Source organism: Gobius niger, assembly GCF_951799975.1.
Source record: "Gobius niger genome assembly, chromosome: 3".
In the NCBI taxonomy this organism is placed as follows: Eukaryota; Metazoa; Chordata; class Actinopteri; order Gobiiformes; family Gobiidae; genus Gobius; species Gobius niger.
Genome location: NC_136854.1, coordinates 16,616,480 through 16,643,350, shown reverse-complemented (window position 1 = coordinate 16,643,350; position 26,871 = coordinate 16,616,480). Strand labels below are relative to the sequence as shown.

Genomic DNA, 26,871 nt, shown 5'->3' with positions numbered 1-26,871 from the left:
TCTTATTTATAGATTTGAAAAGGTGATTTCTGTTTGTTTTGTGTCTGTAATTCTCGTATGTACACTATGTCTGTTTGTTGAAGTAGGGTTCTATTGGTTACTGTCACATGATATTACAAAATTCTCATCGAAAGAGAATTCGGTCTTGGAATTGTTAAATTACAAAATCTTTATACTTGTTTTATCAATATATCATAATTGCACATGAATCAAAAAGCGGCACAGAATTCAACTTCTCCTCAATCAGCACAAATGAGGTAAAACGGGGTAATTTTCACATAACAGGTGCTAGTGAATCCAACCTTAAAAAGACAGCAATATGATTTTCTTGGTTTTCAGTTTAGGGAGAATAAAACCTCCAAACCTGGTTGTGGCGTCTATTGTATAATCCCATTGTTACACTGTACTGAAAATGTTGGTTCTTTGTTCTGGTTGTCTGAATACCACCAGCATGTGTCTTTGAATAAACACAACCTCTGTTACAAGGGCTGCAGATGATTTTTTCTGTGCTGTGTGAATGATAGAAAAATCAAAGCAGGTAAATCACATCTGATCATTACAAATTACAGCACAAAACAATGACACGTCTCATCAAACTCTTCCTATAATCGTAATCTGATAATAGGAGAAGAATATAATCAGAGGTTGCTACTTCTCTTCTGCAAAAAATAAAAATCACTGCATATATGTAATTCTGCGTTTTCACCACTAGAGGGAGCTCTCTGTCCACTCTAAAACTTCGCGGCCTCTCTCTGTAACATGTATTATATCTATGGTAACATGTCTTAAGGCCTCTCCCCTGTGCTGCTGAAATATCCTAGAATGAGGCAGTGAAGTTAAAGAAAACTGAATAGCTAGTGTGTAAAATCTGCAGATCAATAGTAAAATCTCATTTTCTTGTTGCTCACTACATTAATCAAAATAGACTATGCAGCCTTTATGGAATGGTAAACCCATGAGTAAACACAGAGACAGAGACAATGCTATAACTTAAAAAAACATGTGCAGTCGGCCAAGATCAGGAGAAGGCTCCCGTAAGGTTTTATTTTCAAATGTTACATTTTCATGCGATATTTACAGCACAAACAATAAATATTACAATAACAGAGCTTTCTTTACTTTGAGAACATAAGTTAGAATGAATCCTTAGGCCATTGAAAACCAGAATCTGCATGATGTTTGCAAATAGTAGGAAAAAGTTGTCCAGCCTCGAAGATGAGGATGACACAGCATTGAAATTTATATTCTCATCATGTCCACAGTTTTAAGTGAAACTCCACTATCAGCCGCAGAAGTTTTCAACACGCTGCCGTTCCAATCTTTGTTCCAATACTATCTCCCAAGTGGCTCTTTTCCACCACTGAACCATGGCAAAATCCTTTCCCAACTCCCAAATCCACCGAGGCACAGGAGGCTGACGCTTCCAAACTCAGCATTTGCATAAAAAAACAAAACAACCCATCGCTGATTCTGTTTAAATACAACAACCAGTGTAAATCCAGTCCATAAAAGTGCTGTTGTCCCTTCATGAAGACTTGTCCTGCAGAATGGCCCGCACCACAACGGGGTCGGCTCGTCCTTTGGTCTCCTTCTGCACTAAACCCATCAGCTTGTTAAGCACTTTCTTGTTCCCTTTTCGGATGGCGTTGACCTAAACATACAGAGGGGAGGACATTATGAACAGCTTTGTAGTATAACCTTGCTAGAGTCTTTTTTAATCTAAACATTTCATTCTCTGGATTATTTTAAGTCCTTGTGAAGGACAATTAAAATTAAAAATGATTAAACATCTGAACTCTTAAACGGGAAATGTCATTCTTAAATGTGGCTTCTGAACCTACTTCTGTATTCATCATTTATGTTTTGTCATTCGTCATTGCAAGTGACTGCTCTTTTAGTCACCATTTTCAGCAAACAGCATGCTGACAAATCGATGGTGTCGCGACAAATGCAGTTTGACGGGATCAGTGATGCTTTGCGGATTTCAACGATACAGATTACATTTCTGAATTGTTTCTATTGGGCAACAGAATCCAGGAAGCACAAATTGGTCCTTTCTTCTACTGCCGAAGCGCTCCAAAGAAAACCGGACTCAAAACTGTGAGCAAAAGCACTCCTCCAAGTGTGTTTTTGATAAGGGAACAATGAAAGAACAGAGTTAAAAGGGCAATGAAATCTAAACCCATAAAACAACTAATTAGATCTTCCAGTTTTTGTCTCCCTATGACCTTCCGCGTTTCGATTCTCAAACGTTTATATAACCTAGCGCCCTGCCTGTGTCCCTCACCTCCTCCGGGTGTGAGTCCAGTATCCTCTGGCAGATGCCGTGCAGTTGCTCGGTGTCGCTAACAAGTCCCAGGTCCTTCTCTTCGATGATGAGATGTGCCGTCTTTCCCGGTGACCTCCACATTTCCTGGAACACCTGAGGAGCACCCGAGGGAGACGCGTGAGAGCCGCAATACACACCCACGAAACATCGGAGGGTTATTATTATTAATATTATGGGCTGTGTTTGCTGCTGACCGACCTGCTTGGCGCCGGAGGACGAAATCTTCCCCGTTTCCTGAAGTTCCAACAGCTCGGCCAAGGCGGATGGACCGATCGGGCTAGAATTGAGTGAAAGGTTGGTGAGATCGAGAGTGAAAGTCAGTGGAAGTCAATAAGAACTGGAGCCATTACATTCTTTTCCTTTCGTTTTATTTTAACACTCAAACCTGTAAGAAATGTGTTGGTAACAGTAAAGCGCTAAAGCCCCCGCAAAGCTGTAAAGATCATGCTTTTCTTTTCTCAGTAACAACGTTTGTCCTTTCCTGGGGGTTCCTTTTGGACTGAAATAATGCCTGACAGAGAGGTCTGGAGAAGCAGTGGAACGGCAAAGAGGTGAAATGCCGAACCTGTCATCCGAAATCAACCTCAAAGACAAGCTGCACTTTATGGGTTGCGCTCGAAGAAGTTGAATGCCAACAGTAAGTGAAATTCAGTGCAACTCCAGTGGCAGCTTTATGACAGCACGGTATGAATGAGAAAGCTAAAAGGACCACAGAAAAGAAAAAAGGATCTTTTGAGAATTATAGAGAAGAATACATTTTAAGTCATTTAAAGCGTATGATTATGTGGCATTATCCTGGAATGTAATACAGAAAAACAAACTCAATGCACAAAAGGTATGATTTGGGTTTCTGAAGCAGCAGCTCCTGTTTTGCTTTGTGGTGTTTGTGCTGCCATCTAGTGTACATCTTTAGTTGTCATGTTAAGAGTGTCCAATGTTAAGAGTCCTATCACGTACTGTAGAGTCAGTCATTAATGGGAAGAATGTTTTATTAGTCAAGCTCGACCTCCATCCGCTGATTAACCCATCGGCCTCACTGTCTGCTCTGGTCCCAAGACCCAGCTCTAGATCTGAACGTTCGAACAGATCCACCAAAAACTGACTCTTACCTTCAGGAGCATCTATAGTTTTTCTGTGAACTCACCAGGGCTTATTCACTTTTTGAAAAGACTGGTGAAACACCTGAACACCACCAGTGACGGGCACCAGTGCAATCCCTCTTTTGTGTGTGCTCGTGTGTTGTATGTAAAGTGTTGACCTGATGTGTATGTTGCTTGTGTGTTTTACAGAGTAACCTGCAAAAAAAACTGTTTTTACTGAGCCAGGCCCGATTTTGTTTGAAATCTTTCCTGTTTAATAACTAGAGAGGAGACTGTGAAATCCACGGGCCAGGACCGGTCGACAGAAGAACAGTTTTATCCACCAGGCTATCAGGAAGCTGCAGTCCCTCCCTTCCCTGCCGTCCCAGTGTCCAAGGACTTGCGTGAAATTTGCTAGATAATTTAAGCTAAATATGGTTATGGTGTTCTTTATTGTCCACGTAGAGAAGTGCATCTGCTTGCCCCCCCTCCCTCCCCCCCGACGCGTTTAAACTGACCCATGCATAATGCCATGAGTACAGCGATTTACCCTGATGTTTCTTCAGATTTATACGCCTTTTGTGTCCATTGGAGCTGTCACCTATTCATCTATTGATCCACTAATGGTCCATTTCATAAAGACGGCTCCGTTTCAAAGGCCGTGGCTGGCTGTGATATTTAGCATCGCAGCGTGGCACAAACACGAGCAGTGGGAGACGAGCGCTGCCATTTTCTCCGAGGCACTGGTTAGAAAGAGGTCATCATGTTTTAGTGAGTGAGGTGCCATGGCAACGTCACTTTCGCGCATAAAATATCAAAACAAGGTCATTACAATTCTGGAGTGCTTGGGCAAAAATCTGAATAAGGAGCGAGCAAAACAACTCATCAGTTTGAAAGAGGATCAGTTTGACAAATGAGCAGTAAACCAGCAACCAGTCAAAACAGTCTGAACAGTCAAGTAGACAACACCTCTAACCATGGAATCCTCTATAGAAAACGATGTCCATTTCCTTCCTGTAATCAATATTTAGAAATAATGCATCAATATCCATTTACTATGAAGATATTGATATTTTCTCACAAATGACTTAAACTTTTCTACTGAAGAAATTTCCCGGACCCTACGCAGTTCACTGCAATTAACTGTTAAAATTCCTTTGAGGGGAAGAAAGTCCGCTTTTAATTAGCTGTGTGTGTTTAAACTAATCATTTCACTCCCTAAAGTCTACCTTCGAGTGAATGTATTTTCTTTGTGGTTCGTGGCCAATTATTTATCCGTCCCTTGCTTGGTTAGGTGTTTTTTTGGCTGTGAAAACGTAGTGCGGTGTTTTATGACAGGAAGGTAATTGGTGTGTTTTACTGTAAGCATTTGTAATTGAAGAGGTAAGGGGTTCACAATGATGCTAAGAAGAGCCTGATGTCACTATAAAACGCTAAATTATCTTCTTCAAAAGCTCAGAGGCAGCCAATTTAAAGCAGATAGTGCTGAGGTGCAGCACAGCCTGGGGTAGGAATGTTTTCGAAGGTTGACAGGGAGTAACCATTGTAAATATAATTGTGTATACAGCAAGACTTACAGGTGAGACTCGAAAAATTAGATTATCGTTTATTTCTGTAATACAACTTAAAATGTGAAACTAATATTAGATATAGACATAGACAGACTCATGACATGCAAAGTGAAAAGGGGACTCTATTAATGAGGTGTATCACAGCACATTAATAGAAAGTTAGAAAGTATTGTCGGCTCAAAGTGTCACCCTGTCGTCAGCTACTTAATCCAAAACACCTCCAATAGGGTCCCTGAGGGTTTAAACGGTCTCTCAGTCTGGTTCAGTAGAATTCACCATCATGGGGAAGACTGCTGACCTGACAGTTGTGCATAAAACCATCACTGATACGCTCCATGAGGAAGGAAAGCCTCAAAAGGTAATAGCAAAAGAAGTCGGATGTTCTCAAAGTGCTGTATCAAAGCATATTAATAGACAGTTAAGTGGAAGAAAAAGGTGCACAAGCCGCAGGGATGACCGTAGTCAAGAGAGGATTGTCAGGAAAAGGCCATTCAAAAGTGTGGGGTCAGAGTCAACGCAACAGTCTTCCAGGAGATTTTAGAGAATTTCATACTTCTTTCAGCAGACAGGCTTTATGGAGATGCTGACTTCATTTTCCAGCAGGACTTGGCACCTGCCCACACTGCCTAAAGTACCAAAGTCTGGATAAATGACGATCGGATTACTGTGCTTGATTGAGCAAACTCGCCTGACCTGAACCCCATAGAGAATCTATGAAGCATTGCCAAAGAAAGATGAGAGACATGAGACCGAACAATACAGAGGAGCTGAAGGAGCTATTGAAGCACCCTTGTCTTCCATAACTCCTCAGCAGTGCCACAGGCTGAGAGCATCCATGCCACGCAACCGCATTAAGGCAGTCATTAAAGTAAAAGGGGCTCAAATCAATTACTAAGTACATATGCATGATTATAGTTTTCAGAGACCGACATTTCTGTTTAAAATATTTTTTTTAATGGTTTCATGTAATATTCTAATCTTCTGAGATTTTGAATTTGGGATTTTTACAAGCTGTAAGCCAAAATCATCAGAATTATAACAAATAAAGGCTTGACATATCTCATTTTGCATGCAATGAGTCTATATATAGCTTTATCTTGACCTCTCCAGGCCTATGTTAATTGATAAGACAGAAGGGCACAAGTCATGGTGGTGCCCTCGCGAACTTCTGGAATAAGGTGAATAGAAGGTTACTTTCATTGACTTCATTACTTAACCTTTTACTAACCGTGAATGGAAGGAAAAAGCGGTGGCACTGCATTGTAGGATTCTGTTTTCAAACCTCCCTAATGTCGGGTAAGTTTATAAATAATGAAAATTGAAAGTTACCAATTACAGTAACCACGGTTCTATGAATGCATGTATTGTATTTCCTTTGCATATTCAAATCCCTGATCAAAGACATTAGACTTTGAACCATACATTTAGATGCTGCAATACATGACTACTCTGAATAAAGTTTGAGTTGATATCGATTAGTCTGTGGAAGTGCCTGGCTGCACTGTGTGCATAGTCTCACCTCTGGCCCACGCTGCTGTCCTGCTGCTTGAGCTGACCCAGCAGCTCGTTCGTCACCCAGCCGATCACTTTCCTCGCATTCATGCGGGTCCGCTTCATCACCGCTTCGAAATACTCCACCAGGCCGTCCTCGTTCTGCAGACAGGCGGAATAGAACACAGTGTATTTCTACTGTACGTGATCCAATTAGGCTCGACACAGCAAAGCCAGAGTGTAGCGAGAGTTATACTTTCCCCTTTTCGCTTCAGATGGTGATTAAAAGCAAAGAAGCCAGTAAATTTAAGAGACACGCGTGCATCCACAAAATTAATGAAGCATGCAGGATCCAAAAGATATGTAGATGAGATAAACAGCAAGAAAGTCTGAGCAGGAAATTACAAAAAGTCCTTAAAATAGTATATCCATGGTTTGGCCGATAGCACTGAATCTTGATAATATGCATTCATTCATTTTTATATGCATGTTTTACAACTTTCAGACTGTAATGTTGTGGAGTCTACCATCATGTCCATCACCATCACCAGAAGAAAGATTGCTCCCTCTGTTGGCGTTATATGTAACTTCATTTATTAGCATCTTCAGTCCAAGGGGTAAATTAAGTTACACAATAAAAAAAATAAAGCACAATATACACTAGAACCTACATATAAACAAGTTTGTGAAATTGTGCCCGTACCACCAGAGTAAAGCTATGTTCTGGCAGGATGCTGTAGGCGTCCACCAGTCTGTCACGTGTCACATGGGGCAGCTCAGGCAGCCTGTCTCTCATCTCCTGCAGCACCACAGCCTGGCTCAGCTCTGTGCCGGTGGGCAGCGAGGCGTGGTCCTCATACACAATCAGAGGAGGCAGGTTGGGCTCGGGCATGAACCTAGAACGAAGGCAGAAAATGCTACATCATTGCCTAATAGTGATGCGCGGGTTGCGGGTTCCACCGCGGTCGGTTCATCACAATATGCCAGTTGCCGCCACTCATCGCCGCCGCACCTGCATTCATTGCATTCAGCCATGACTCATTCCATCTTCTTTACAGCAGGTTTTTGACGTAATTATGCACTGGATTTTTAATAAAACAAGATCCAGAGAACGCTTTTATGGAGCTCAATGTCTCCTATTTTCCATGGTCTGTTTGCGAGTTTGCGTTCTTTGCTCTCTGCCACTCTCCTGACTCCAGCACATTTTGATGGAATTAAAACCGTGGTCCATTCAAACGGATCAAATTTATAACACATCACTTGTAATGTTTGCGGGGGCAGGGCGTGTTGTAAAAACAGAAACAACATTGCAGGGCGGGTCATGTTGGAACGGCCCAAAATGGGGCCCCGCGGGCTAAAAAATACCCTGACTATCACTGAGCATCACTAGTGCCTAAAATACGCTAAGTGAACTTAAAAGAAAAAGTGTGAATGGTACCACCCTTTTTTAGTATTAAAAACGGTGTAACAAAGTAAACCTTTCCTTACGAGATAGTATATTCAATCTGTTACTAAAATATTTGTAGTTGCTGACAAAGCCTCATGAAGTAAGAGAGTGGATACTAGAAGTCGACTGATATGTGTTTTGTAAGGCCAATGCCGATTTTGGAGGGATTAGGGGTATTTTTTATATTTTTACCATATTTTACCATTTTTTTCAAATGTCTGATCTATAATCCTATATGTAAAAATACAAATGCTATCAAATACAAATATATAATCTGCCACTCCAACAGTGGCCAATTTTATTTTATTACTTTAGGTGATTCAATCCTGGTTTCTGACCCAGCCTTGATTAGCTGCCGTTAGCATTAGCATGATGCCACAAGCTTTATCATACTGTTGCTGTGTTTCTCTGTTCCCTTGAGGCCTAGCAAGTTAGTCTTTCTAATGCAAAAAACGGGATATCTCTATCATTTTTGGTCCAGGAGATATGAAGAAGAAGTGAATGAAGAGGCTATATAATAACATGACCTTTTTATGTTGAACTAAATCTGAATAATTTAGTCATATCTATATTTTAGTTGACTTTTCAAGTTGAAACCACAGTAAGTTCCCATATGTCACTGTAAGACACCAGGATGATGATGTGCAGGCCTTGAGTGACGTGTTTACCCCTCTTCGTCTATTTTTAAGACAGAGGTTCTCTTTGCGGCTGCTGTGTGTCAGTAAGCAGACCTCACCTGTAGTCCTGCAGGCCCTCCTTGTCTCTCATAGGGATGGTCCCGCTGTCGAACAAGAGCAGAATATGCATTAGCCAATTCAGTCTAGGGCAATAAACAAGTTGCATATTGGCTGATACACCAGTGTTCATTTTGGATTGATAAAATACTGTGAACAAGATTCAGAAAACAAAACCACAAAAAAACATATAATGAACGCTGGTCTTACCCAGTTTTGGAATCGTACGCGCGGGTTTCATTTTGCACCGTCCCTCCGCTCTCCAGCACCTGGATCTGCCTTTGGATCTCATAGTCTGTCGAGCACAGAGAGAACATGGAAACGCATAGACACATTACGCCCAGCAGCAAAATACAAACAAATCTCATCTGGTGGAAAAGCCAAACATCTGCTCTCATTCACTGGCAATACTCGGCTCTCTGTGTGCAGCCGCGTTGTAATAGAGACAAATGAAGTGTTTTTTTTAAAAGCCTGGGTTTTAAATACCAACTTGGCAGCGCAGCGAATAAAACGTTATTGACAAAAGTGAGGCAACAAATCAAAGTCAACAAAAAGAACATTAAAATTCAGTCGTTTCTCCAGCGTTTTATGCTAAACCCATTATCTGCAGTCGCCGAGCGTAAAATACGTGCTCTCTGAGCAGCTTGGGAGAAGTCAATTCACAATCACTCAGTGCGATCGCGTGGGCAATTGTTTGTCATTACCTGCAACTCCGTTTTTCAAGAGCACTGGGCACTATAGATGCTTAGGAACTGGATGTGTGCGTTGTTTAGAGAGAGATTCAGTGACTGCTCCCCCAAAGAAGAAATAAACAATTGTAAACATCATGCTAGTTAAGCTATTAGCTGACGCAATCTCCATATACTGAGGTCTTCCATCTAACAGAGATTTACTTATTTTGGGGAAATGCAGCCTAAAACGAAAACACAAACCTTCCTAATGTAGGTCCGTTTTAGTCTTGTATTTTTCTTCTGTTTTAAAGATGAAGCTGCTGTGTTGAAATAGTCAAGTCAAATGTTGCAATGATATTTCGAAAGCGTAATGGGACTGACTCGTAAACACACGTCACCTTTCACAGCCTTTATGATTCATTGCTGATAGAACTTTTGATAGAGCTTTTATCTTTGGACAAATCCAGTTTCAATCGTCATGCTTCTCACCAATGGCCCGAGCCAGGTATCTCGCGCTGTTGATGTTCTTCACCTCAGTCCTGACGCCAAAGGGCCGCCCGGGCCGGTGCACAGACACGTTGGCGTCCACTCTGAGCTGGCCCTCTGAGCACAGACGCACAATGAGGAAGCACGGTCAGAGGAAACAAAGCGGGGATTTGGCATGTTCACAGAGATCCCTTCCTTACCGGACATGTTCCCCTCGCAGGTGCCCAGGGCCTGAAGGATTAGCTGGAGCTCTCGGACAGCAGCTGCCGCCTCCTCCCCGCAGCTCATGTCGGGCTCCATCACCAGCTCCATCAGACCTACGCCTGGCCACACGGACGACACATAAAAAACTTACATTTTCTTTTCACAAAATCTAAATGCAGATTGCAGTTTCCAAAGTGAGCAAAATAAAAAGGCGTCGTCATGAAACCACAGAGCGATCCGTAGAGGGGGGGGGTACCTGCTCTGTTGAGGTCTATGAGAGTCTGGCTCCGGAGGTCGTCATGGAGACTCTTGCCGCTGTCCTGCTCCAGCTGAATCTGTGTGATGCGTGCACGCTTTCGGACCACCTGGTTCTTCTTCTTCCCTCCCATCAGGCTGTAATTCAGCACGCCGTCCACCGCAATGGGGCGCCTCTGCTGCGTGATCTGGTATCCCGCCTGAAGCACGAGGAAAGGCAGCTGCTTCAAAAAGTTTTTTTCTACATTTTCTGCTGGTAAAAATGTGCACTCGCAATCCTGCAAATTTACATTCAAAATAGACATTTTAAAAGTAAAAAAAAAAAGTGGTAACTCCATGCTGCCTATAATACAAAAAGGAAAAGCCAGAGTGTAGATATAAACAAATAATAATAAAAATCTGTACTTTTCCCAAAATCTCAAAAGGTGTGTAAATAGATGTTAATTTGTAACTGAAACGGTTAGTATTTCTTAAACACGGGTGCGATCACAGAAAAGATCAATAAATGCGCCGGCGTCACAAATATTTAGCTCACAGTGAAATTGGGAATTAAAACTAGTGCGTTTGATCATCTCTTGGAAATCCTTTAAGCCAACATTTAAGAAGGATTACACACTGGGTGACAGAGCGGAGTTAAAATAACATGCGGCACGCCTCAAAGCAACACTCTAGTAAGTCCAGATGTGGTTAGGGGGCGGGGCTTAATTGCTCCTCATTTAACGGCCACTAGATGGAGTCAAGAGCTGCTCTGCCTGCCACTCCTTAAGCTTGGAACATAGAGGTACATTATCATTAAGATATAAATGCATCATAATGACTGAGCTCCCAATCCGATATTTTGACACTCCTGATACCGATTCAATACAGTCTTTTAATATTATTAATATTTTAAATAATCCATATCATTATATATATTAATAATATATTTTAGGCTAGATATTAGTCTATTACAGGCCTTTCTATAAATATGCAAGAGGTTTTTGGATTGACCTTTGAATGTTAAATCAGGAGATAATATAAAGACTTTTACATTAGCAAAAAGAGTTTAGTAGACGCAGCATTTTAAGCCTCTTCACAAAACGACAGCAGCGGATATAATTGTTTCAGCTCTATCTGCTTGTAAAGGCCATTCGGGTCTATTGCATTAGGCTTTGGGCCTGATGGAAACACTAGTAGGACCAAAAGGCTAATTATTATGCATAAACAAAAGTGCGAGAGCGCTCTCATCCACGCTATTGGACTCGATTTCATTCTGGCTTTTCTGTAAAAGCTAAATAAAAGCACTGCAAATGAAACAAGGAACTTTTCTCTGCCATTTTTATGTTTGTGTGTTCCAGCTGCATGTGTCGGGTGTTAGCGGCAGGCTAGCGATAGTAGCCTAGCTTGGAGATAGCATTACGGGTGCAGTTCTGAATCTGCCACGGGACAATCGGACCCGGTTCAGTTATTAAATCAAATCCAATGCGATACGCTCTAAATTCCCGGATCGGCTACTGGATACCGATACTGAATATCGGATCAGGAGATCCCTACTGATTACCACTATTTTTCAGCAGCACATTTGAAGATAAGATTCTGCAGGTGGCCTCCAAAAGCAGAATTGATGATATTTCACCAAGTCCATTCTTATAAAAGTCCTTTTTATTGTTATGGTTACTATGGCAACTGCATCCAGGGAACAAATCCCTTTAATCACACTCATGGAGGAGATATATAGGGGGGTGGGGGCCCTCAGTCAGCGACAGTTTGTACCATGTGGCTGATCAAAACAATCAATCACTTCCAAGTCTCTTCCTTCACATACGCGAGGATCACAAATACACTTTAGGGGATTTCCGTTTTTCAATTTTTCTTCCCCTCAGCCGGGATCATCGCTAAATCTGAAGGATTTGATAAATACAGTGGCAGCTTACAAGAAATCCTTATTCCAGACACAAACTCCAACAACAAAAAAGAAAAATCCTGTCTGTGCGTAAGCAGTGTCGACAATCCTGAGGTGGAATGAGGGGCAAGACGCTTTTGTGACAATGTTTCATTTACCTGACACATTTCAAAACACTTGCTGCAAGAAAACTTTTTAGTAAACACATCTGAAGGACTAAGAAACATCCCATAGAGGATTTCAGTGTTGTTAGATCATTAATAAGCATTTTTCCCTTTAATACAGTAACTAGTTTTCATCCACCACTTTTTGAAGCATCATTTATATCCCTTGTCAATAAACCCTCCACTCTTTCACCCAAAACAGTGAGATGAGAAACCCACCCATGTGCATGCAAATGAAGCCTCTTACCGCTCCCTGCATGATAAATCATCCGCTGCGGTGTCACTAATGAACACGGGGGCTGTTTTGTGCTTAATAAGATGCTGCTATGGTCGCGTTATGCTTTCCCCAATTACAGCGAGAGCAGCCTGGGCGCTAACAAGCTCCCGTTCTCCAAACAGGCCCCTCACTTCCTGCGACTTTTCACCGCCGCATCATCAGCTATACTTAGTGTGCAAGCCCCCATCTGTGCCCTGGAAAGCCCTGAGTCATTCCAGACAAGTTAATTCAAAATGGCTACAAGAATCAGGCTCAAATGTGTTTAACAAGGAAGGGAACTAATTACGGTTTCTGCAGCAAGATTAGTGTGACGTTAGTGATGCATGTTATTATTAAATGTGTTTGCATAGAGGAAGGTGGAATGGGGTGTTGGGTCGTCACCCCTGTGTGTGCCATAGGGAAAATCAACAATTTCATAGCTTATAATTATTAGTTGTCACTAAATTAAAATTCCGTACAATACTTGACAATGGAGCTCAGCAGTTCCGCCCCCAAAGACTTTTTAAAAGAAACTTTAGTACAGGCCTTAAAGGAACTAGACTGCAGGTGTGAAGATGTTAATTTAATCTGGCCCCTGGCCTGTAAAGTATAAATTCCAGAGTATGTGAAGAAAAAAGTAAGTCTCTAGCCCATTCCAGCGCGGGGTTATTCCTTTTTTAAAGGATAACCAGAATGCTCATTCCAGCCACTAGGGGGCAGTTTAAATTTAAAAAAAGGAAAGATTTTCACACGAGTCCAGCAAAGGGCACTGATATAATAAGAGATCAGGATATGAACAACACATTATAACCACGTGGTAAATGGACAGTCTGCCCCAGGGCAGCTGTGGCTTCAATAAGAGATTACCACCACCACCGAGTGTGGAGTCAATGAATAATTACTACTATGTAGTACTTTGAGAAACTTGTGACACAGGGTTGTAAAGTGCAATACAAGTGTAAGCTGTTGATATTGATTAGGCTACAGTCAAGGTGCGGCTTTGACCAAATCACAGCTCATTATAGATATTCATTTATTGAGATAATCTTCTCTGTAGTGTTTAGTTTACATTATATGCGGCCCGCGACCTGTCGTGGGAGTTGAATTCCGGCCCACGACGCAAAATGACTTTGACACCCCTGGACTAGGCGGAGTTAAAAATGTAAAATTATGTATTTTCCACCCCCTACTTGCTTCAGCAATGTCCTAATAGGTAGAAAGAGCCCAGACCACTCCTACTGCCGCAAAAAGCCTACACCATCACTCAAAACGTTGTTCATTCAGGTCCGAGCTTAATATAGAAGCTGCAGTTATGCGTTAGACCTGAGATGGCAGTCGCAAGTATAAAAATGTCAACTTCCATCTAGTCCCTTTAAGTATCGTTTTAAGTATCGCGTAAACATTTTTTATTAATTAATCGCATTTTCAAAAAGTCCCAAGCTGGAACCTTTCTATTCGTGTGTTTCTGGTCCGAGCCGTAGATTTGATGCACACGCTAGATCCGCTCACAATAGTGATGGACGATAAAGGCGATCACTTGGTCAACTGGGGATTCATTTGCTTTCAAAAAAACAAAAAACGTCTTGATGGGACGATAGAAAAGACTGTTGTGTATAGCAAATGTTTAATTCCCTTTTAGCTTCATTTATTTCCTATAATTACTGTTAAGTACTGACTATACAGATTTTAAAAATGTTAAAATGAAGTATGTTAATTCGGGTCTGAAGTGCCGTCATGAGGTGAAGAATCGGAAATAGAATGTGTGTAAAAACAAAGCCTGGACTTTTGCTTAACTTGAGCAAACAGGTGCTTCAGACAGTGCAGGAACATTAACCGGCACTCGTCATTCTGCCTTCAAAGAAAGTCACCCGAAAAGAATCACTTGCAGCCTGACACACTGAAATCGCGACCTGCTTTACAAGAAACAGTTCACAGGCACTTAGGCGGTATTTACAAACTGTTTATTACGGGAACATGGCCGGCGAATGAGAGATCGCTCCGTATGTGTTCTTGCGGTCATTTATCAGCTGTCCTCGTGTGCCCGCGCTACCATTCCAATTCTGCAGAAGAAACACCGGTCGGACAGCGCGCATTAATCATTTAATGAGCCACTGCTGTGTTTTACAAAACGCAATCAGGGCTTTCCAGTGGAACATATCAATAATGTACGAGGCAATTTACAACTGTATTTCTCAAACAGCGTGATAATTCCTCCCTTGTTCTTTGCTCGGTTTTACAATCGCCGATTACACGGAAAGTTTAGGTCAAAATATCCCCATCCCGTGCATAATTAAATCTGTTTATCGAGTTGTGCCGCAGCAGACGATCCCCTCGGCGTAGCAGACGGGAGCAAAGCCAAACGGCAAACAAAGGCGGGTTTTTGGGCCGACCTGCCTCCTTGAGTTGTTTGGAGGGAGATAAAAAGTGTAATCTGGCATTATCGTCCATGCTGCGCGTGTCAGCGACTGAGGATGGATCCGCTGGAGGTGATGCAATCTTGGGTAAACAGGGAAGAGCGCGAGAGGGAACCAGCGGTAATCCTGACACTTCTGGAGGGGATTTGGGAGGAATTTGGAGATATAGTACACACAAGAGGGGAGAGGATGTGTCCCTACGCATGATCATACACACATGCTGCCACTTTGAGATAAGGCTTTTAAATGAACAATATTGATTATTGTGTACATATAAAATGATTTGGCACAAGGCTTATTTCAGCTAATCAATTAGAGCAAGGGTTCCCAAACTTTCTCAGAGTCCACCTTGAAATGACTGTCCCTCGATTCTGAAAGAACTCGCTCTAGCTATTTTTACCAAACCACATAATGGGGAAGAGACCATGCACAAGCCAAATGCTGAACTCTTTCATACCTTTCTCTCCACAAGAAATTGAATGGGCCACGGCAGGGTAAGATATCTCTGAGTTTCCTTGATATTTTTGTCTTTTACACCTGAACTTTAAAATGTCACTCACATTGGCAGCAAAATTACCTTGAGGCTCAGCGGGTTAGTCAAACTTTGCATAGCGGCAGCTCTGTCATTCTGGTAAATGGGAAGTGCTCATGTCAAAAGGTTGGAAAAATCATTTTTCATCCTTTTCCCTTGAGCTCTATAGCAATTTTAAAAGAAAGGCGATTTTTATTGACCTCAAAGGGGCAAGCCGCCTTTTCACCGGGTCGAGAACCATGGCCTCAGATTTGAAGATGCTAGGGTGAGATAGAGTGCCCCGCAATCACACAGAGGGAGCTTGAAGAAGAGTTCTCCTCCACGCCGAGAAGAGCCGGCTGAGGGGCTCGGGTATCTGCTCCAGCTGCCTCCCAAGACCTCAACCCAGATAAGTGGAAGTAAGCATTTTATTAATCCCTTATCCTGGCTGGATACCAGCCCAAAGTAATCAAATATTCACAAATGTTTGTTTTTTTGTCCCAACAAATCATAAATGCTAAAACCCTTAACTTCTTACCCCCCACATTTTCTCCAGTTTGGCTTTAGCCAAATCCAAAATCCTCTTGGAAAAAGAGTCAAAATAGCAACAAAAATGAGACAAAAAGGCAACAACAGAGCAACTAAAACGTCACAGAAAACTTGCCAAAAACTGACGAAAACGTAACAACACGAGAGAAAAGACAGTTCTGTCAAAAGCACATGACCTTAATCTTAATCTTAATAGCTTATAGCAAACGTCTCCTGCTTCACAATATCTTGGCTGTGCAAGCATTACAGCCCATGTTTTATAGCAATGTAAAGAGGCGTTTAGTTAACACTATCCACAGAGAAAGTCTCAAAGGAAAGTAATAGCCCTGTTTAAACAACGGGAGCCACTTTACAGAAACAGCTCAGTACATCCTCATACAGCTCCTATCATCTCCTTGAGTCTTTTCCATTGGTCATGTTCCATTTAACAGCTACAGACTCAGGAAAATTGCCGAACATTGTGAGATCCGATAACGTTGGCTGACGGCAGTGACGATAGAAATAATGATGTGTTTAAGAGGTGGCAATCCAAAATGATCTGCAGGGAAGCAAATGACCTGTGAATAATGTAAAAAAAGGACAGCAGAGTAGAACATGAGCTGGCACTTTGAAGGAAAAAAAAATAAACTTGAATTGCAAAGTGCATTTTAGCCGTCTCAGTGAGGTTCACTCGCATTATCAATTAAGCTGCCGGAGTTCAGTTCGAGATACATGCGGAGGACAGCTTCTGCCATTCACATCCATAGGGCAGGGTAATGTACTGGACAATGGCCGTTTTGCACGGTTCTTTGGCACCTACAATATGGTTTGTGCAAGCAGAGGCAGAGACTTACAGGGAGGTCAGCGTAGAAGTAGTGTTTCCGGTCAAACAGTGACTTGTGGTTGATAGTGCAGTTAAGAGCGAGGCCCGTCATGACCGCTGCTTCCACACAGCGCTTGTTGAGGACCTAAAGACAAATGTGCACAAATAGCATGTAATATTACTAGAGGTTGACCAATATGGGTTTTTCTAAGCCAATTTCTGGGGATATTTTTGGCCAATATTTCGAAAAATGTTTCACCAATAATCCTGTGAATGTAGTTTCTAAACTGTAAAATATGTCAGTGTTAAACAGCAGGGGGCACTTTATTAAGGGCAGAGGGCTCTTTTATTCAGGACATTCATGTTTAGTAGGTACTTCAGAGTGAGCTCGTTTGAAAGACAAAAATCAGCAGATTCCAAAACAAAAGATGGTAAGTCTCTGTCTCTATCGGTTCTGAAATTCTAAGCAAAAGTCTGCAACATAAAAATATATAAAATACCATCCGAGGTGTACAAACTTGAGACCGATTTTCACCGCAATGTTTCTCTGCTTCACTTGAGGCCTAGGAACAGTGCTTAATTTGATCCCCCACTTTTTTCAGCGTAAAGCATCCGGGAAACAATTAGGAGGATCCAGCAAAGATTTGATCTGATATAATGGTGTTTAATTAGAGTGTTCCTGAAACTACCAATTTACAAATTAAGCACTGCCTATGAAGTTGTGGGTGGGCTCATTTTAAGGCTCTGAGCTCTCTCAAATGCAAAAAATAAAAGCCTCTATCACATTCAGTTCCAGAAATATCGGGCTTTAATAGGTAGTATATCGACAGATAGCTCATAACTAACCATATATCGGCCGGTTGATACTGTATATATGATCAACTTCTAAATATTACTTTGAAAATAACAAGCATCTGAATATTGCTAAATTTGGGTAGGAAAATGTCTCTTAAAGTACAAAGGGATAAATTAATAATAACATAATTTAATCGAGGTAAAGCTAAAACACATTGGGCCCGATCTTGTGCATCAAAACGGAGACGATAGCGTGACATTTTGCGCTCAGTAGGAGCGCACTTTGTGATCTTGCCACTCCAGACTTAGCGCATTTAAGTGGGTGGAGACACATACATTTTCCTCCAACCAGATCGACTCCGCGTCCAGGAGAGTGGTTGTGTGGGAGTGGGGGGTGAACATGTGCTTTTGTTTTGCTTCGCGTTCACGCCAAGCGCGGCCGATCCGCACCACAGCGGACGCTGTAGCTCTTTTTCTCTCGAGACGTGAACATGGTTTAGCTCACGATGGGGTAAATAAAGTTTTTAGTTTGACCTGTGAGAGCCTAAGGCTTAAGAAAGAACGCAAGACAGCGCAATGTAAAGGAGGAAGTGAATGTCAGCCGTGTTTCCATCAGTGCAGTCGCCTCCTCTTGTGACGCCCCCTCACAGGTGGCGGAGGCGAATGGCACATATAGCGCCGCCACTCGGAAAATAATTCGCCAAGAGCCTGCGCCGCCCCGTGCGCCGCCACAAGATCTGGCCCATTGTTTTTGTTTGTAAAATTGGGTGTAGTTGTGGCAAACGGGTAGGCTGAACTTACACAGTAATAGCTGATTTTATCTAATTTTTAACATCTCTAGTTTGACTATGCATCTTATAAAACACGAAACAAAATCGTTAGATTCTTTTTAAAGAGTGTTCTCTCAAAGACACAATGTCAAGCCAATTTGTTATATTACATCACATTTTCATTATGTGCAATCAGTAATATATAGCATATTTGGCATGTTCAAATTATATAATAATACCAATTTAAGGTGTTATTACGCCTCACAATATAGTGCCCCCTTTTTATCCACTTAGAAAATCAACATGTTTAATTTTGTGTAACTAGACTTGGATCGTGTAACTTTTCATGTAACTGTATTTAAATAGGGAAAACGTGGTACCTTGGTAGCTTCTAACTAGGAACATGCTGGGAGAGGCTAAATGCTAACAACATCTTTGGTCTATTTGCGTGACTGAGCGCACGCACAAAGACTAGACAGTTACGCATCAACTCGTCTAAGCTCAGGTAAGAACATATCCCAGCATGAAAATACAATGGCCTATTCCTTGTAATATCATTAAAGTGGTAGTAGTTAGTTAATGCGGAATGAGCTTTGGTGACTTACAGGTAATGTGCCAGGTAAGGAGGCATCAAAGAAAGAGACCAGGGAGTTTGGGGGTGAGGAGAAGCGAACCGGCGAGGCAGAGAACAGCTTGGTGTTGGAGCGAATCTGAGCATGGATTTCTAATCCCACTACACCCACCAACTGCTGAGGAGAGCTGCAACACAGGCACACAGGACATCACTGACAAATAACAAACAAGCCCACCATGGAAAGACATCTTATTACCTGCAGACAAGTGCAAGCAGAACTATTTTATTTATATGTTTACTAGCGTGCAGCAAAAAGGTCACTCTTCAAGCATAATCCTGAACCGTGTCTTCTTGAAAAATGCCTTTTTTCTTTTGCTAAACTAAATGCTCTCTTTGTAAATTACTAAGCTCATCTGCAATATATCATGAAAGTGTTATGTGTAGGCCTGTCACTAATAGTCCTTGTCGTAAATATAACAACAAACAAATTCATGTAGCATGGTTATTTACACAGTATAAGTCTTTTCGGACAAAAAACATAATGTACAGTGCACTTTTATCTTTTGCAGTTTATTAGATTATCGAGTGTACATTAACGTAGGTTAAATTGCAGCGATTTACCTACAATTCATTGACTGTAACTGTTATTTTCAAGCAGAGGACAAATAGTATTTCACTCGCAACGTTTCCCTTACCTTTTTGGTTGCAGTTGTGGCTGACTGCCGCATTTTGTTGCCGATATGCTTATTCTCCTAAATGTACACAAAGAAAACTGATACACGCGAGGCATTTGTTTATTAAATGTACACAGAAATTCACTCGCAGCGGCACAGGAGGCTGCCATGCTTCTCTCTGTCGTGCAGCAGTGTTTAGAACGGGAAATGTAGTTCTTTGTAATATCTCTAAACACGTCAGTCTAGCTGAAAGTGTGGAAGTAAAAACTACAAGTCCCGTTCGCGGAAGTAGTTTGTTTTCTACGGAAGCTGCGTCACTTCCGTTTGTCAGCAACTGGCGGGATTTCTCTTCACGTTATTTGGACGCTCAGTAGTTTGTTGTAAACGCGCAGCTCAGCTCCAAAACTTTACAATCCCGTCCGCAACACAATGATGGCCACCAACGGAAAAGATAACTGCGAGGGGACAAAGATGAACGGCGTCGTCTCCGCGGAGGTGTCCACTCTCCACTCTGAGCTCCAAAACGGGCACGACAACAGCACGGCGCCGACTGACAACAGCAGCAGCAGCAGGTTCACCTTCAGCCCGGAGCCCACCATGGAGGACATACGGCGAATGCAGGCGGAGTTTACCGACGAGCGCGACTGGAACAAGTTTCACCAGCCGCGCAACCTGCTCCTGGCCATGGTCGGCGAGGTGGGCGAGGTGTCGGAGCTGTTCCAGTGGAAGGGGGAGGTGGCCGAGGGTCTGCCGGACTGGAGCGAGGCCGAACGGGAGCAGCTGGCCCATGAGCTCAGCGACGTGCTCATCTACCTGGTGGAGCTAGCGGAGAAGTGTCGAGTGGACCTACCCCGCGCCGTGCTGAGGAAAATGGCGCTAAATAAGTTGAAATACCCCGCTAGCAAAGTGCACGGTTCTGCCAAAAAGTACACGGAGTATACGGACTGAAAAAAAAAGAGTTGGCCCATGCGTGCGTGGGTTGCAAAAACAACTGCTGCTACTGAACTGCCAAATATGGACCTTTTAGTGTGAACTTTTACCCAACCCATTTTTTTTTCTTTTTACAAGTCAGCTGCTGTGCTCAAAAATAACATTATTTTTATCCTGTTTGTTGGCACCTGTTTTAAGCACATTAAGTATGCACTTAAGTGGCAAGTTGGCTCAAACTTTTAAACCCCGTTTTTAGCCCGATAAGTTGATTTCCACTCGAACTGGGCGTGTGTTGCCTTCGGGGAGTCTGTTACTTTCTGTGACCTATTTAGATGTTTCACTCATGCAAAGTGGGTCTGGCAGTAACGCTGTTCTAAATCTTGATGGCAAGTGGAATAAACTGGATTGAGAAAAGAATGCAATTATGTGGGTAGACAAGTTTTCTGTCATGGAAGGGATGTTATATTTTTGCTTAGATAACGACTGTTGAACATTTTTCCAGAAGTAAAACTGACTTTAACTCATGCTGGTGTGTTGAATATTTGTTTCCATGTAGTAAGAAAGCCATGTTTACACACTGATATTAAGTTACTAAGCTCAATACATTACAAATAAATGGGACAAAGTTTATGCAATGCAAATTGTACAGCTGGAACACATGCACTATAAAAAGACACATCTGCATTTCTTACTCACTGACTTGAAACCAGAAGTAACTTACTTTTTTATTGGTCAATTAGAATTAAAAAAAAAAATATTTCTATTTGTCAAATTCCAGAAGAATGAGAGAATTTTGTAGGCCTACACATTTTTTCTTAATACTTTTTAAAAAACCAAAGGTTTACCTACACTACATTAATATTTGGTAGAATTGCCTTTAAACTGTATAACTTGGGTCAAACTACTGGATTTCCTTCCACAAGCCTCTCAATAGCTGGCAGGAGTTTTGGTCCGCGGGAGATGTTCCAGGCATGTCCTAGTGGGACGTGGAAGGCCCAGGACACGCTGGTGGGACTATGTCTCAGAGATGGCCTGGTGTCGCCTCGGGGTCCCCCCAGAACAGCTGGAGGAGGTGTGCGTGGATCAAGCAGAACAACCCCACAGCATGATGCCTAAAAAATTCATAACCACACAGGAATGGGCTAGAGACTTACGTTTTTGTTTTTTTACATACTCAGGAATTTGTGCTCTACAAGTCATGGGCCGGATTGAATCATCTCGCAGGCCTACCTGTTGTAGACCCCTGGAGTAAGGGCTTCTTCCAGGCAGAGTTCCCTCTCAGCCCATGTTGGTACAGTACTTGTTTCACTCTGGATAATGACAAACTCTTACCAGTTTCAGCATCTTCACCAGGTCTTTTGCATTTATTGTTGAGTTGATACTCATGTTTCAGACACAGAACGTTCATCTCTGGGACACAGAACCCGCCTTCTTTCTGATCTGTATGATGACTGGACATTTCCATCATTGTTTGAACCAATGTACCTTCAAGTGTCTTGAAATTACACCCAAGGATGAACCAGACTTGTGCTTCCAAGGTCATGACATCATCATCTGGGCTTTCCCAAATTATTTAAAGGTATAATAATGTTACTGTATGTACTGACCTTGTAAAATATAATATGTGCACTTTGCAAATCACTATTATGTGACTCGCAAACTGTTGTATTCACATGCACTTTATGACTAGACGTGAAAAGTCATTCCTTGATCTGAATCTGTTCTGTCTTCCTCTTTTTCAGACATGAAGCTCTGAATGTACCTGATGAATAGGCCGGGTTATCTGAGCACACTCACATATTAAGTCTGTTATCAATCAAGGTATGTCAATGCAGTTCAACCTGACAGCTCTACTTCAGGGCAGAGCACTTCATTAATAATCACAGTGTCACAGATAATTCTTTTTATCTATTGTATTTTTGAAAAGTTTTTATATCCAAGTACGTGTGTTGTTATATCCACAAACATTTATTTATCAATCACTAGAATGTAATGCACAAAGAAATGGCTTTAATGTACAGGGTTTCATCAACAATCGTATGTGCATTGAAAATCTATGCTACTATGCATTTCCCTGGACATTTATCGTTTAGCCACAAGGAAACTGCTAGAAGAATAGAAGATCTAGTTAGCGCGTTAAGCACTTCACCCTGCCCTCATCAATATCGTTCCCTCAGATATACTGTATATCCACTTCATCTTACCGTCTGCTTAAAATGATAGTGTTCCTTTTGGAGCTTGTAGCACTATTATCAGGAGACTTTGTACAAGCATACAACAGCATGGCTTCAAGCTACATCATCAGTATTGCCACTTATTAAGTCTTCTTTGTTGCTTTTGCTCTTTGCGGAGTTGAAAGTCATGTTCCCATGGTAACCCTATCTGAAGATGCTCATGGGGCTTAATTACTTTTGACAAGTCCTGAATCCGAGTTGGCTTCCTGTTTACCGGTCAGACAGGCAGATAGAATCAGACTTGAAACTAATGTTCAACATCTTGTTTTTCCATCGCAGATAAACTCTCACAGACATTTGCAGCAGGAAGATCTATTTTTTGAGTGAATCTGCCTTGGTTCTCGTCTATCATTTTGTCCCATTTCCTGCCTCTTATCGTTATCGGCAGCGCGCACAGAGAAACAGCACTGGGGGAGCTGTCAGATATGAGCAGGGGGTCGAAGCAGCGGGGGGGCATGGTCCCACACACACACTCACACACACACTCACACACAGATGCACAACACTCAGGCGCCGTGTTTAGTGGATCATGGCGAACAGTTTGATATCTTCCTTTAAGTGCAGTATATTGAGACACTTCTTCAAAGCCGTCGTGGTACAGAGGTTGACGAACCCCCCCGGAAATCGAGATTGGGATTGTGTTGTCATACATGTATCAAACTGTCAGTTTACAGCATTAGCTTATTGTTCAAACAAGTGATTTTGGAGTGTTTTCTGCACATTTGATCCTTTCTTTGTCACGTACAGAGCTTACCGGATTTGAGTTATGGCTTAGACCAGGGGTCTCCAACAGGCGGCCCGTGGGCCCAATCCAGCCCCTGACTTGTAGAGCACAAATTCCTGAGTATGTGAAACCATTCCTGTGTGAAGTTATGAATGTTTAAGAAAATAATCAGTGTGCTCATTCCAACCACACTAGGGGGCAACTTAAATTAAAAAAAGGAAAGAATTCCATATGTATCCAGCAGAGGGCACTGACATTAAAATAGATCAGGATAAAAAAAAAAAAATGTATATATAGCCACGTGGTAAATGGTCAGTCTGCCCCAGGGTGGCTGTGGCTACAATAGTAGCTTACCACCACCAAGTGCTGAGGGAATAAATAATGACCACAGCACAGGCTTGTGACACAGGCTTGTTAAGTGCAATACAAGTGTAAGCCGAGGCTACAGTCCTGTCAGGCTCATTATTATTCGTTTATTGAAACATGTTTCCTCAATAGCATTTTCCCAATTAAAACATATTTTACTGGAGTTTTTGTTTATGGACCTCGGCAATAAGCTGCCAATATATTTTGGCCCCCAGGGAAATTTTCTTGGAGACCACTGGCTTAGAGTATTTGCTGGATGTCATTTCCCGCTCTTCGCCCCCTTTCACTCTGAACTGCCCTGTCAATAAAGCCTGTAGGGGCCAAAAATCCTATAAAATAAAAACCTTTAGTCAAACAAATGTAAAGCACCTTTGGGATCTTTAAAGGTGGCATGCAGTATTTATCTTATATAAAAATAAATAATCAGAGTGAAGTCCAAATAGTTTCGATTGCATCGGGAAGCTGAACTCCCTAACCTTCCCCCCCCCCCCCCCAGCCCTAAGCTAATACACAAACTGCTCCACCTGGGGATCAACCATCACAACCATCACACTGAACACGGGGGCTCCTCAAGGCTGTGTGCTTAGCCCCCTCCTGTTCACTCTGCTGACCCATGCCTGCACTCCAAAGTACGACTCAAACTCTTCATCAACTTTGCAGACGACACAACAGTGGTGTGTCTCATCAGCAACAGAGACGAGTCAAACTACAGGAGTGAGTGAGCAGTCTGACCATGTGGTGCACACAGAACAATCTCTCTCTAAATGTGGAGAAGACAAAAGAGATGGTTGTGGACTTTCGAAGAGAGCGGGTCCAGCATGCTCCTCTAACAATCGATAGTGCTGCAGTGGAGAGGGTGACCAGCACTAAGTTCCTGGGTGTGCACATCACCGAGAGGCTCTCCTGGACCATGCACACTACATCACTGGTCAAGAAAAGTAATCAGCGTCTCTTCTTTCTCCGCAAGAGTCAGAGTCCCAGCCTCCGTTATGTGCAACTTCTACAGAGGGACTATAGAGAGCATCCTGACTGTGTGACACAGCGCCAGCACTGCCTTCGTGAGAGCAGCAGAGAAGATCTGCGGAGCCCCTCACCCCTCTATTAAGGAGATGTACTCCGTCTCACCCGCAAAGCCATCAAAATCGCCAGGGACACTTCGCACCCATCACATAGTCTCTCCAAGTAATGCCTTCAGGGAGGAGACTGCGGATTCCACGGGCCAGTTCCAATCGACTGAAGAACAGTTTCATACACAAGGCCATCGGGAAGCTGAACTCCCTGCCCTCCCTCCCACCCCTCTTCCCCACCTCCCGCTCCACAATCAAGGATGAGAGAAATATAATTTCAAATCATTCACATGGTTTGACAAATAGAAAATCTGGAATTTTAATATATCCATGGAGATGAGCTGGTGCTGTCCCTCTCCCAGCAAAGTATCTCATCAGGAGGAGCAAGTCCCGTTACAGTACAGATATATTTTTGAGATATTGTTCACACCTGAAATTAGACGATGACTTGTCTCATGTAAAGCGCTTTGTGACCATGTCTGTGAAAGGCGCTATATAAATAAAGATCTTCTTCTTCTTCTTCTTCTTCTTGAGTTTTATTGTATGTATTGGGTAATATGTTACGCTATTTGGCTTTAAATCTACTCTGATCCAACTGAATAACACTCTCTGATCATCCTGTATCGCAGAACAAGGCTTTTTTGGAATATTAATGATGAGAAAAGGGGAAACCAGAACCCATCCATCTTGTACAACTGCAAGAGATTCAACCTGTGCACTATTTTCCACCTGTTCGACTGTGCTCTGGCGCTGGTTCCCCAGTGAGCGAGTTCATCACTGTCACGGCCCAGTCTTGTGTGTGCTGAGCTGGGTATTTGCTCGCGTGGATTGATGAGGTCAGGGCTTAAGCACCAAATAACTCCACACTGTGTACCCATTCCGTAATACATCCATTTCACATGAGACGGCTCACCGGACAGACTCTCTTATCTGTGCGGTATGGAAGCTGCAGCCATGGCGGTTATCAAATGTATGGCTTTCATGTTTTGAAGAGGTATCATGGCCGCAAGGTTCTAGTCGGTGAGAGTTAGTTCATGCCTCTAAATCCACACTTTCCTACATGACTTTTTGGTGCTCTTGCAAAGGTTGTGATGCTGGACTACGTAGTTTGAAGTGAACTGGAAACTTTGAATTAAGTGCATCTGTATGCATAGGGCAACAGTGGCTTAGATGGAGACACTTCCACCTTGCCTGTGTGCATGAGGTTGGTGGTGCTAGGAGAGGCCAATGGCACAGATTGACAGCCACGCAGCAGTACCTCAGGGCTGTCACCACTACTATTGCTGTGGTAGAAGTATGATAGCTACTTAGTTCACTACCATGGTTAGATGTAGTATGATTAGAATGAGCACTGCAATGTAACGCATGCAAGTATGCATTGCTGACAATATTTTTATTTACCCAATAAATTATATAATACATACTGTATATTAATAACACATATTGAAAACACAATTTAAAAAAGGAATCGATACACTTTAAAACATAAATTATGGTTATGGTTATGGTTATGACGGTTACGGTAATAATGTGAGATTAATTGAATGAAGAGCTTTCACAGGCTAGAGCAGACCTCCTCCTGCTGGTGCCTCCAGCTTCAATCTGTCTCCTCCACTGAATGGGTGAGCAACTTGGGATGGGAGATTCTCTCCCCTCTATGCTGCCTTCCATCTCTTCCATGGATGGGCACTAAGGGGAAAATCAGTTCATTCACTTCTCACACGGGAGCCAAAAAGTAAAATTTTATTTTTTTTAGTCTTAATAATCCACACAAACCCAGACAAGAACCATTTAACAAAGGCGGTAGTGGTGATCAAGGTAGAACTTTGATAATAAATTACTATTTTGTTTACTGCAGGGGCCTCCATTATCTTCATCATCTGGTCGGTTGA

The 26,871-nt window shown here is 42.4% G+C and overlaps 2 protein-coding genes across 2 annotated transcripts; one reads left to right on the top strand and one right to left on the bottom strand.

The window, feature by feature from the left end:
* Positions 1-1,192: 1,192 nt before the first annotated feature.
* gatb (glutamyl-tRNA(Gln) amidotransferase, subunit B) lies at positions 1,193-19,843 on the bottom strand. The gene is made up of 13 exons (XM_079552722.1): positions 19,680-19,843; positions 19,016-19,169; positions 16,877-16,990; positions 10,269-10,467; positions 10,009-10,131; positions 9,812-9,925; positions 8,862-8,946; positions 8,654-8,698; positions 7,174-7,366; positions 6,499-6,632; positions 2,528-2,606; positions 2,288-2,422; positions 1,193-1,651 (listed from the first exon to the last, which is right to left on the bottom strand). The coding sequence occupies exons 1-13, from the start codon at positions 19,826-19,828 to the stop codon at positions 1,526-1,528; spliced, it is 1,650 nt and encodes a 549-aa protein (XP_079408848.1). The 5' UTR covers positions 19,829-19,843; the 3' UTR covers positions 1,193-1,525.
* A 129-nt stretch (positions 19,844-19,972) lies between these two features.
* dctpp1 (dCTP pyrophosphatase 1) lies at positions 19,973-20,845 on the top strand. Its single transcript, XM_079552726.1, has one exon. The coding sequence runs from the start codon at positions 20,088-20,090 to the stop codon at positions 20,604-20,606; it is 519 nt and encodes a 172-aa protein (XP_079408852.1). The 5' UTR covers positions 19,973-20,087; the 3' UTR covers positions 20,607-20,845.
* The last annotated feature ends 6,026 nt before the right edge of the window (positions 20,846-26,871 follow it).

Excerpts from the sequence above, each read along its gene's own strand:
- dctpp1 (XM_079552726.1), top strand. The coding sequence starts at position 20,088 with ATGATGGCCACCAACGGAAAAGATAACTGCGAGGGGACAAAGATGAAC.
- gatb (XM_079552722.1), bottom strand. The coding sequence starts at position 19,828 with ATGGCAGCCTCCTGTGCCGCTGCGAGTGAATTTCTGTGTACATTTAAT. Across the intron at positions 6,633-7,173 it reads AACATAGCTTTACTCTGGTG|AACGAGGACGGCCTGGTGGA; the intron begins GTACGGGCACAA and ends GCCTGTCTGCAG. Across the intron at positions 2,423-2,527 it reads CGTCCTCCGGCGCCAAGCAG|GTGTTCCAGGAAATGTGGAG; the intron begins GTCGGTCAGCAG and ends GGTGCTCCTCAG.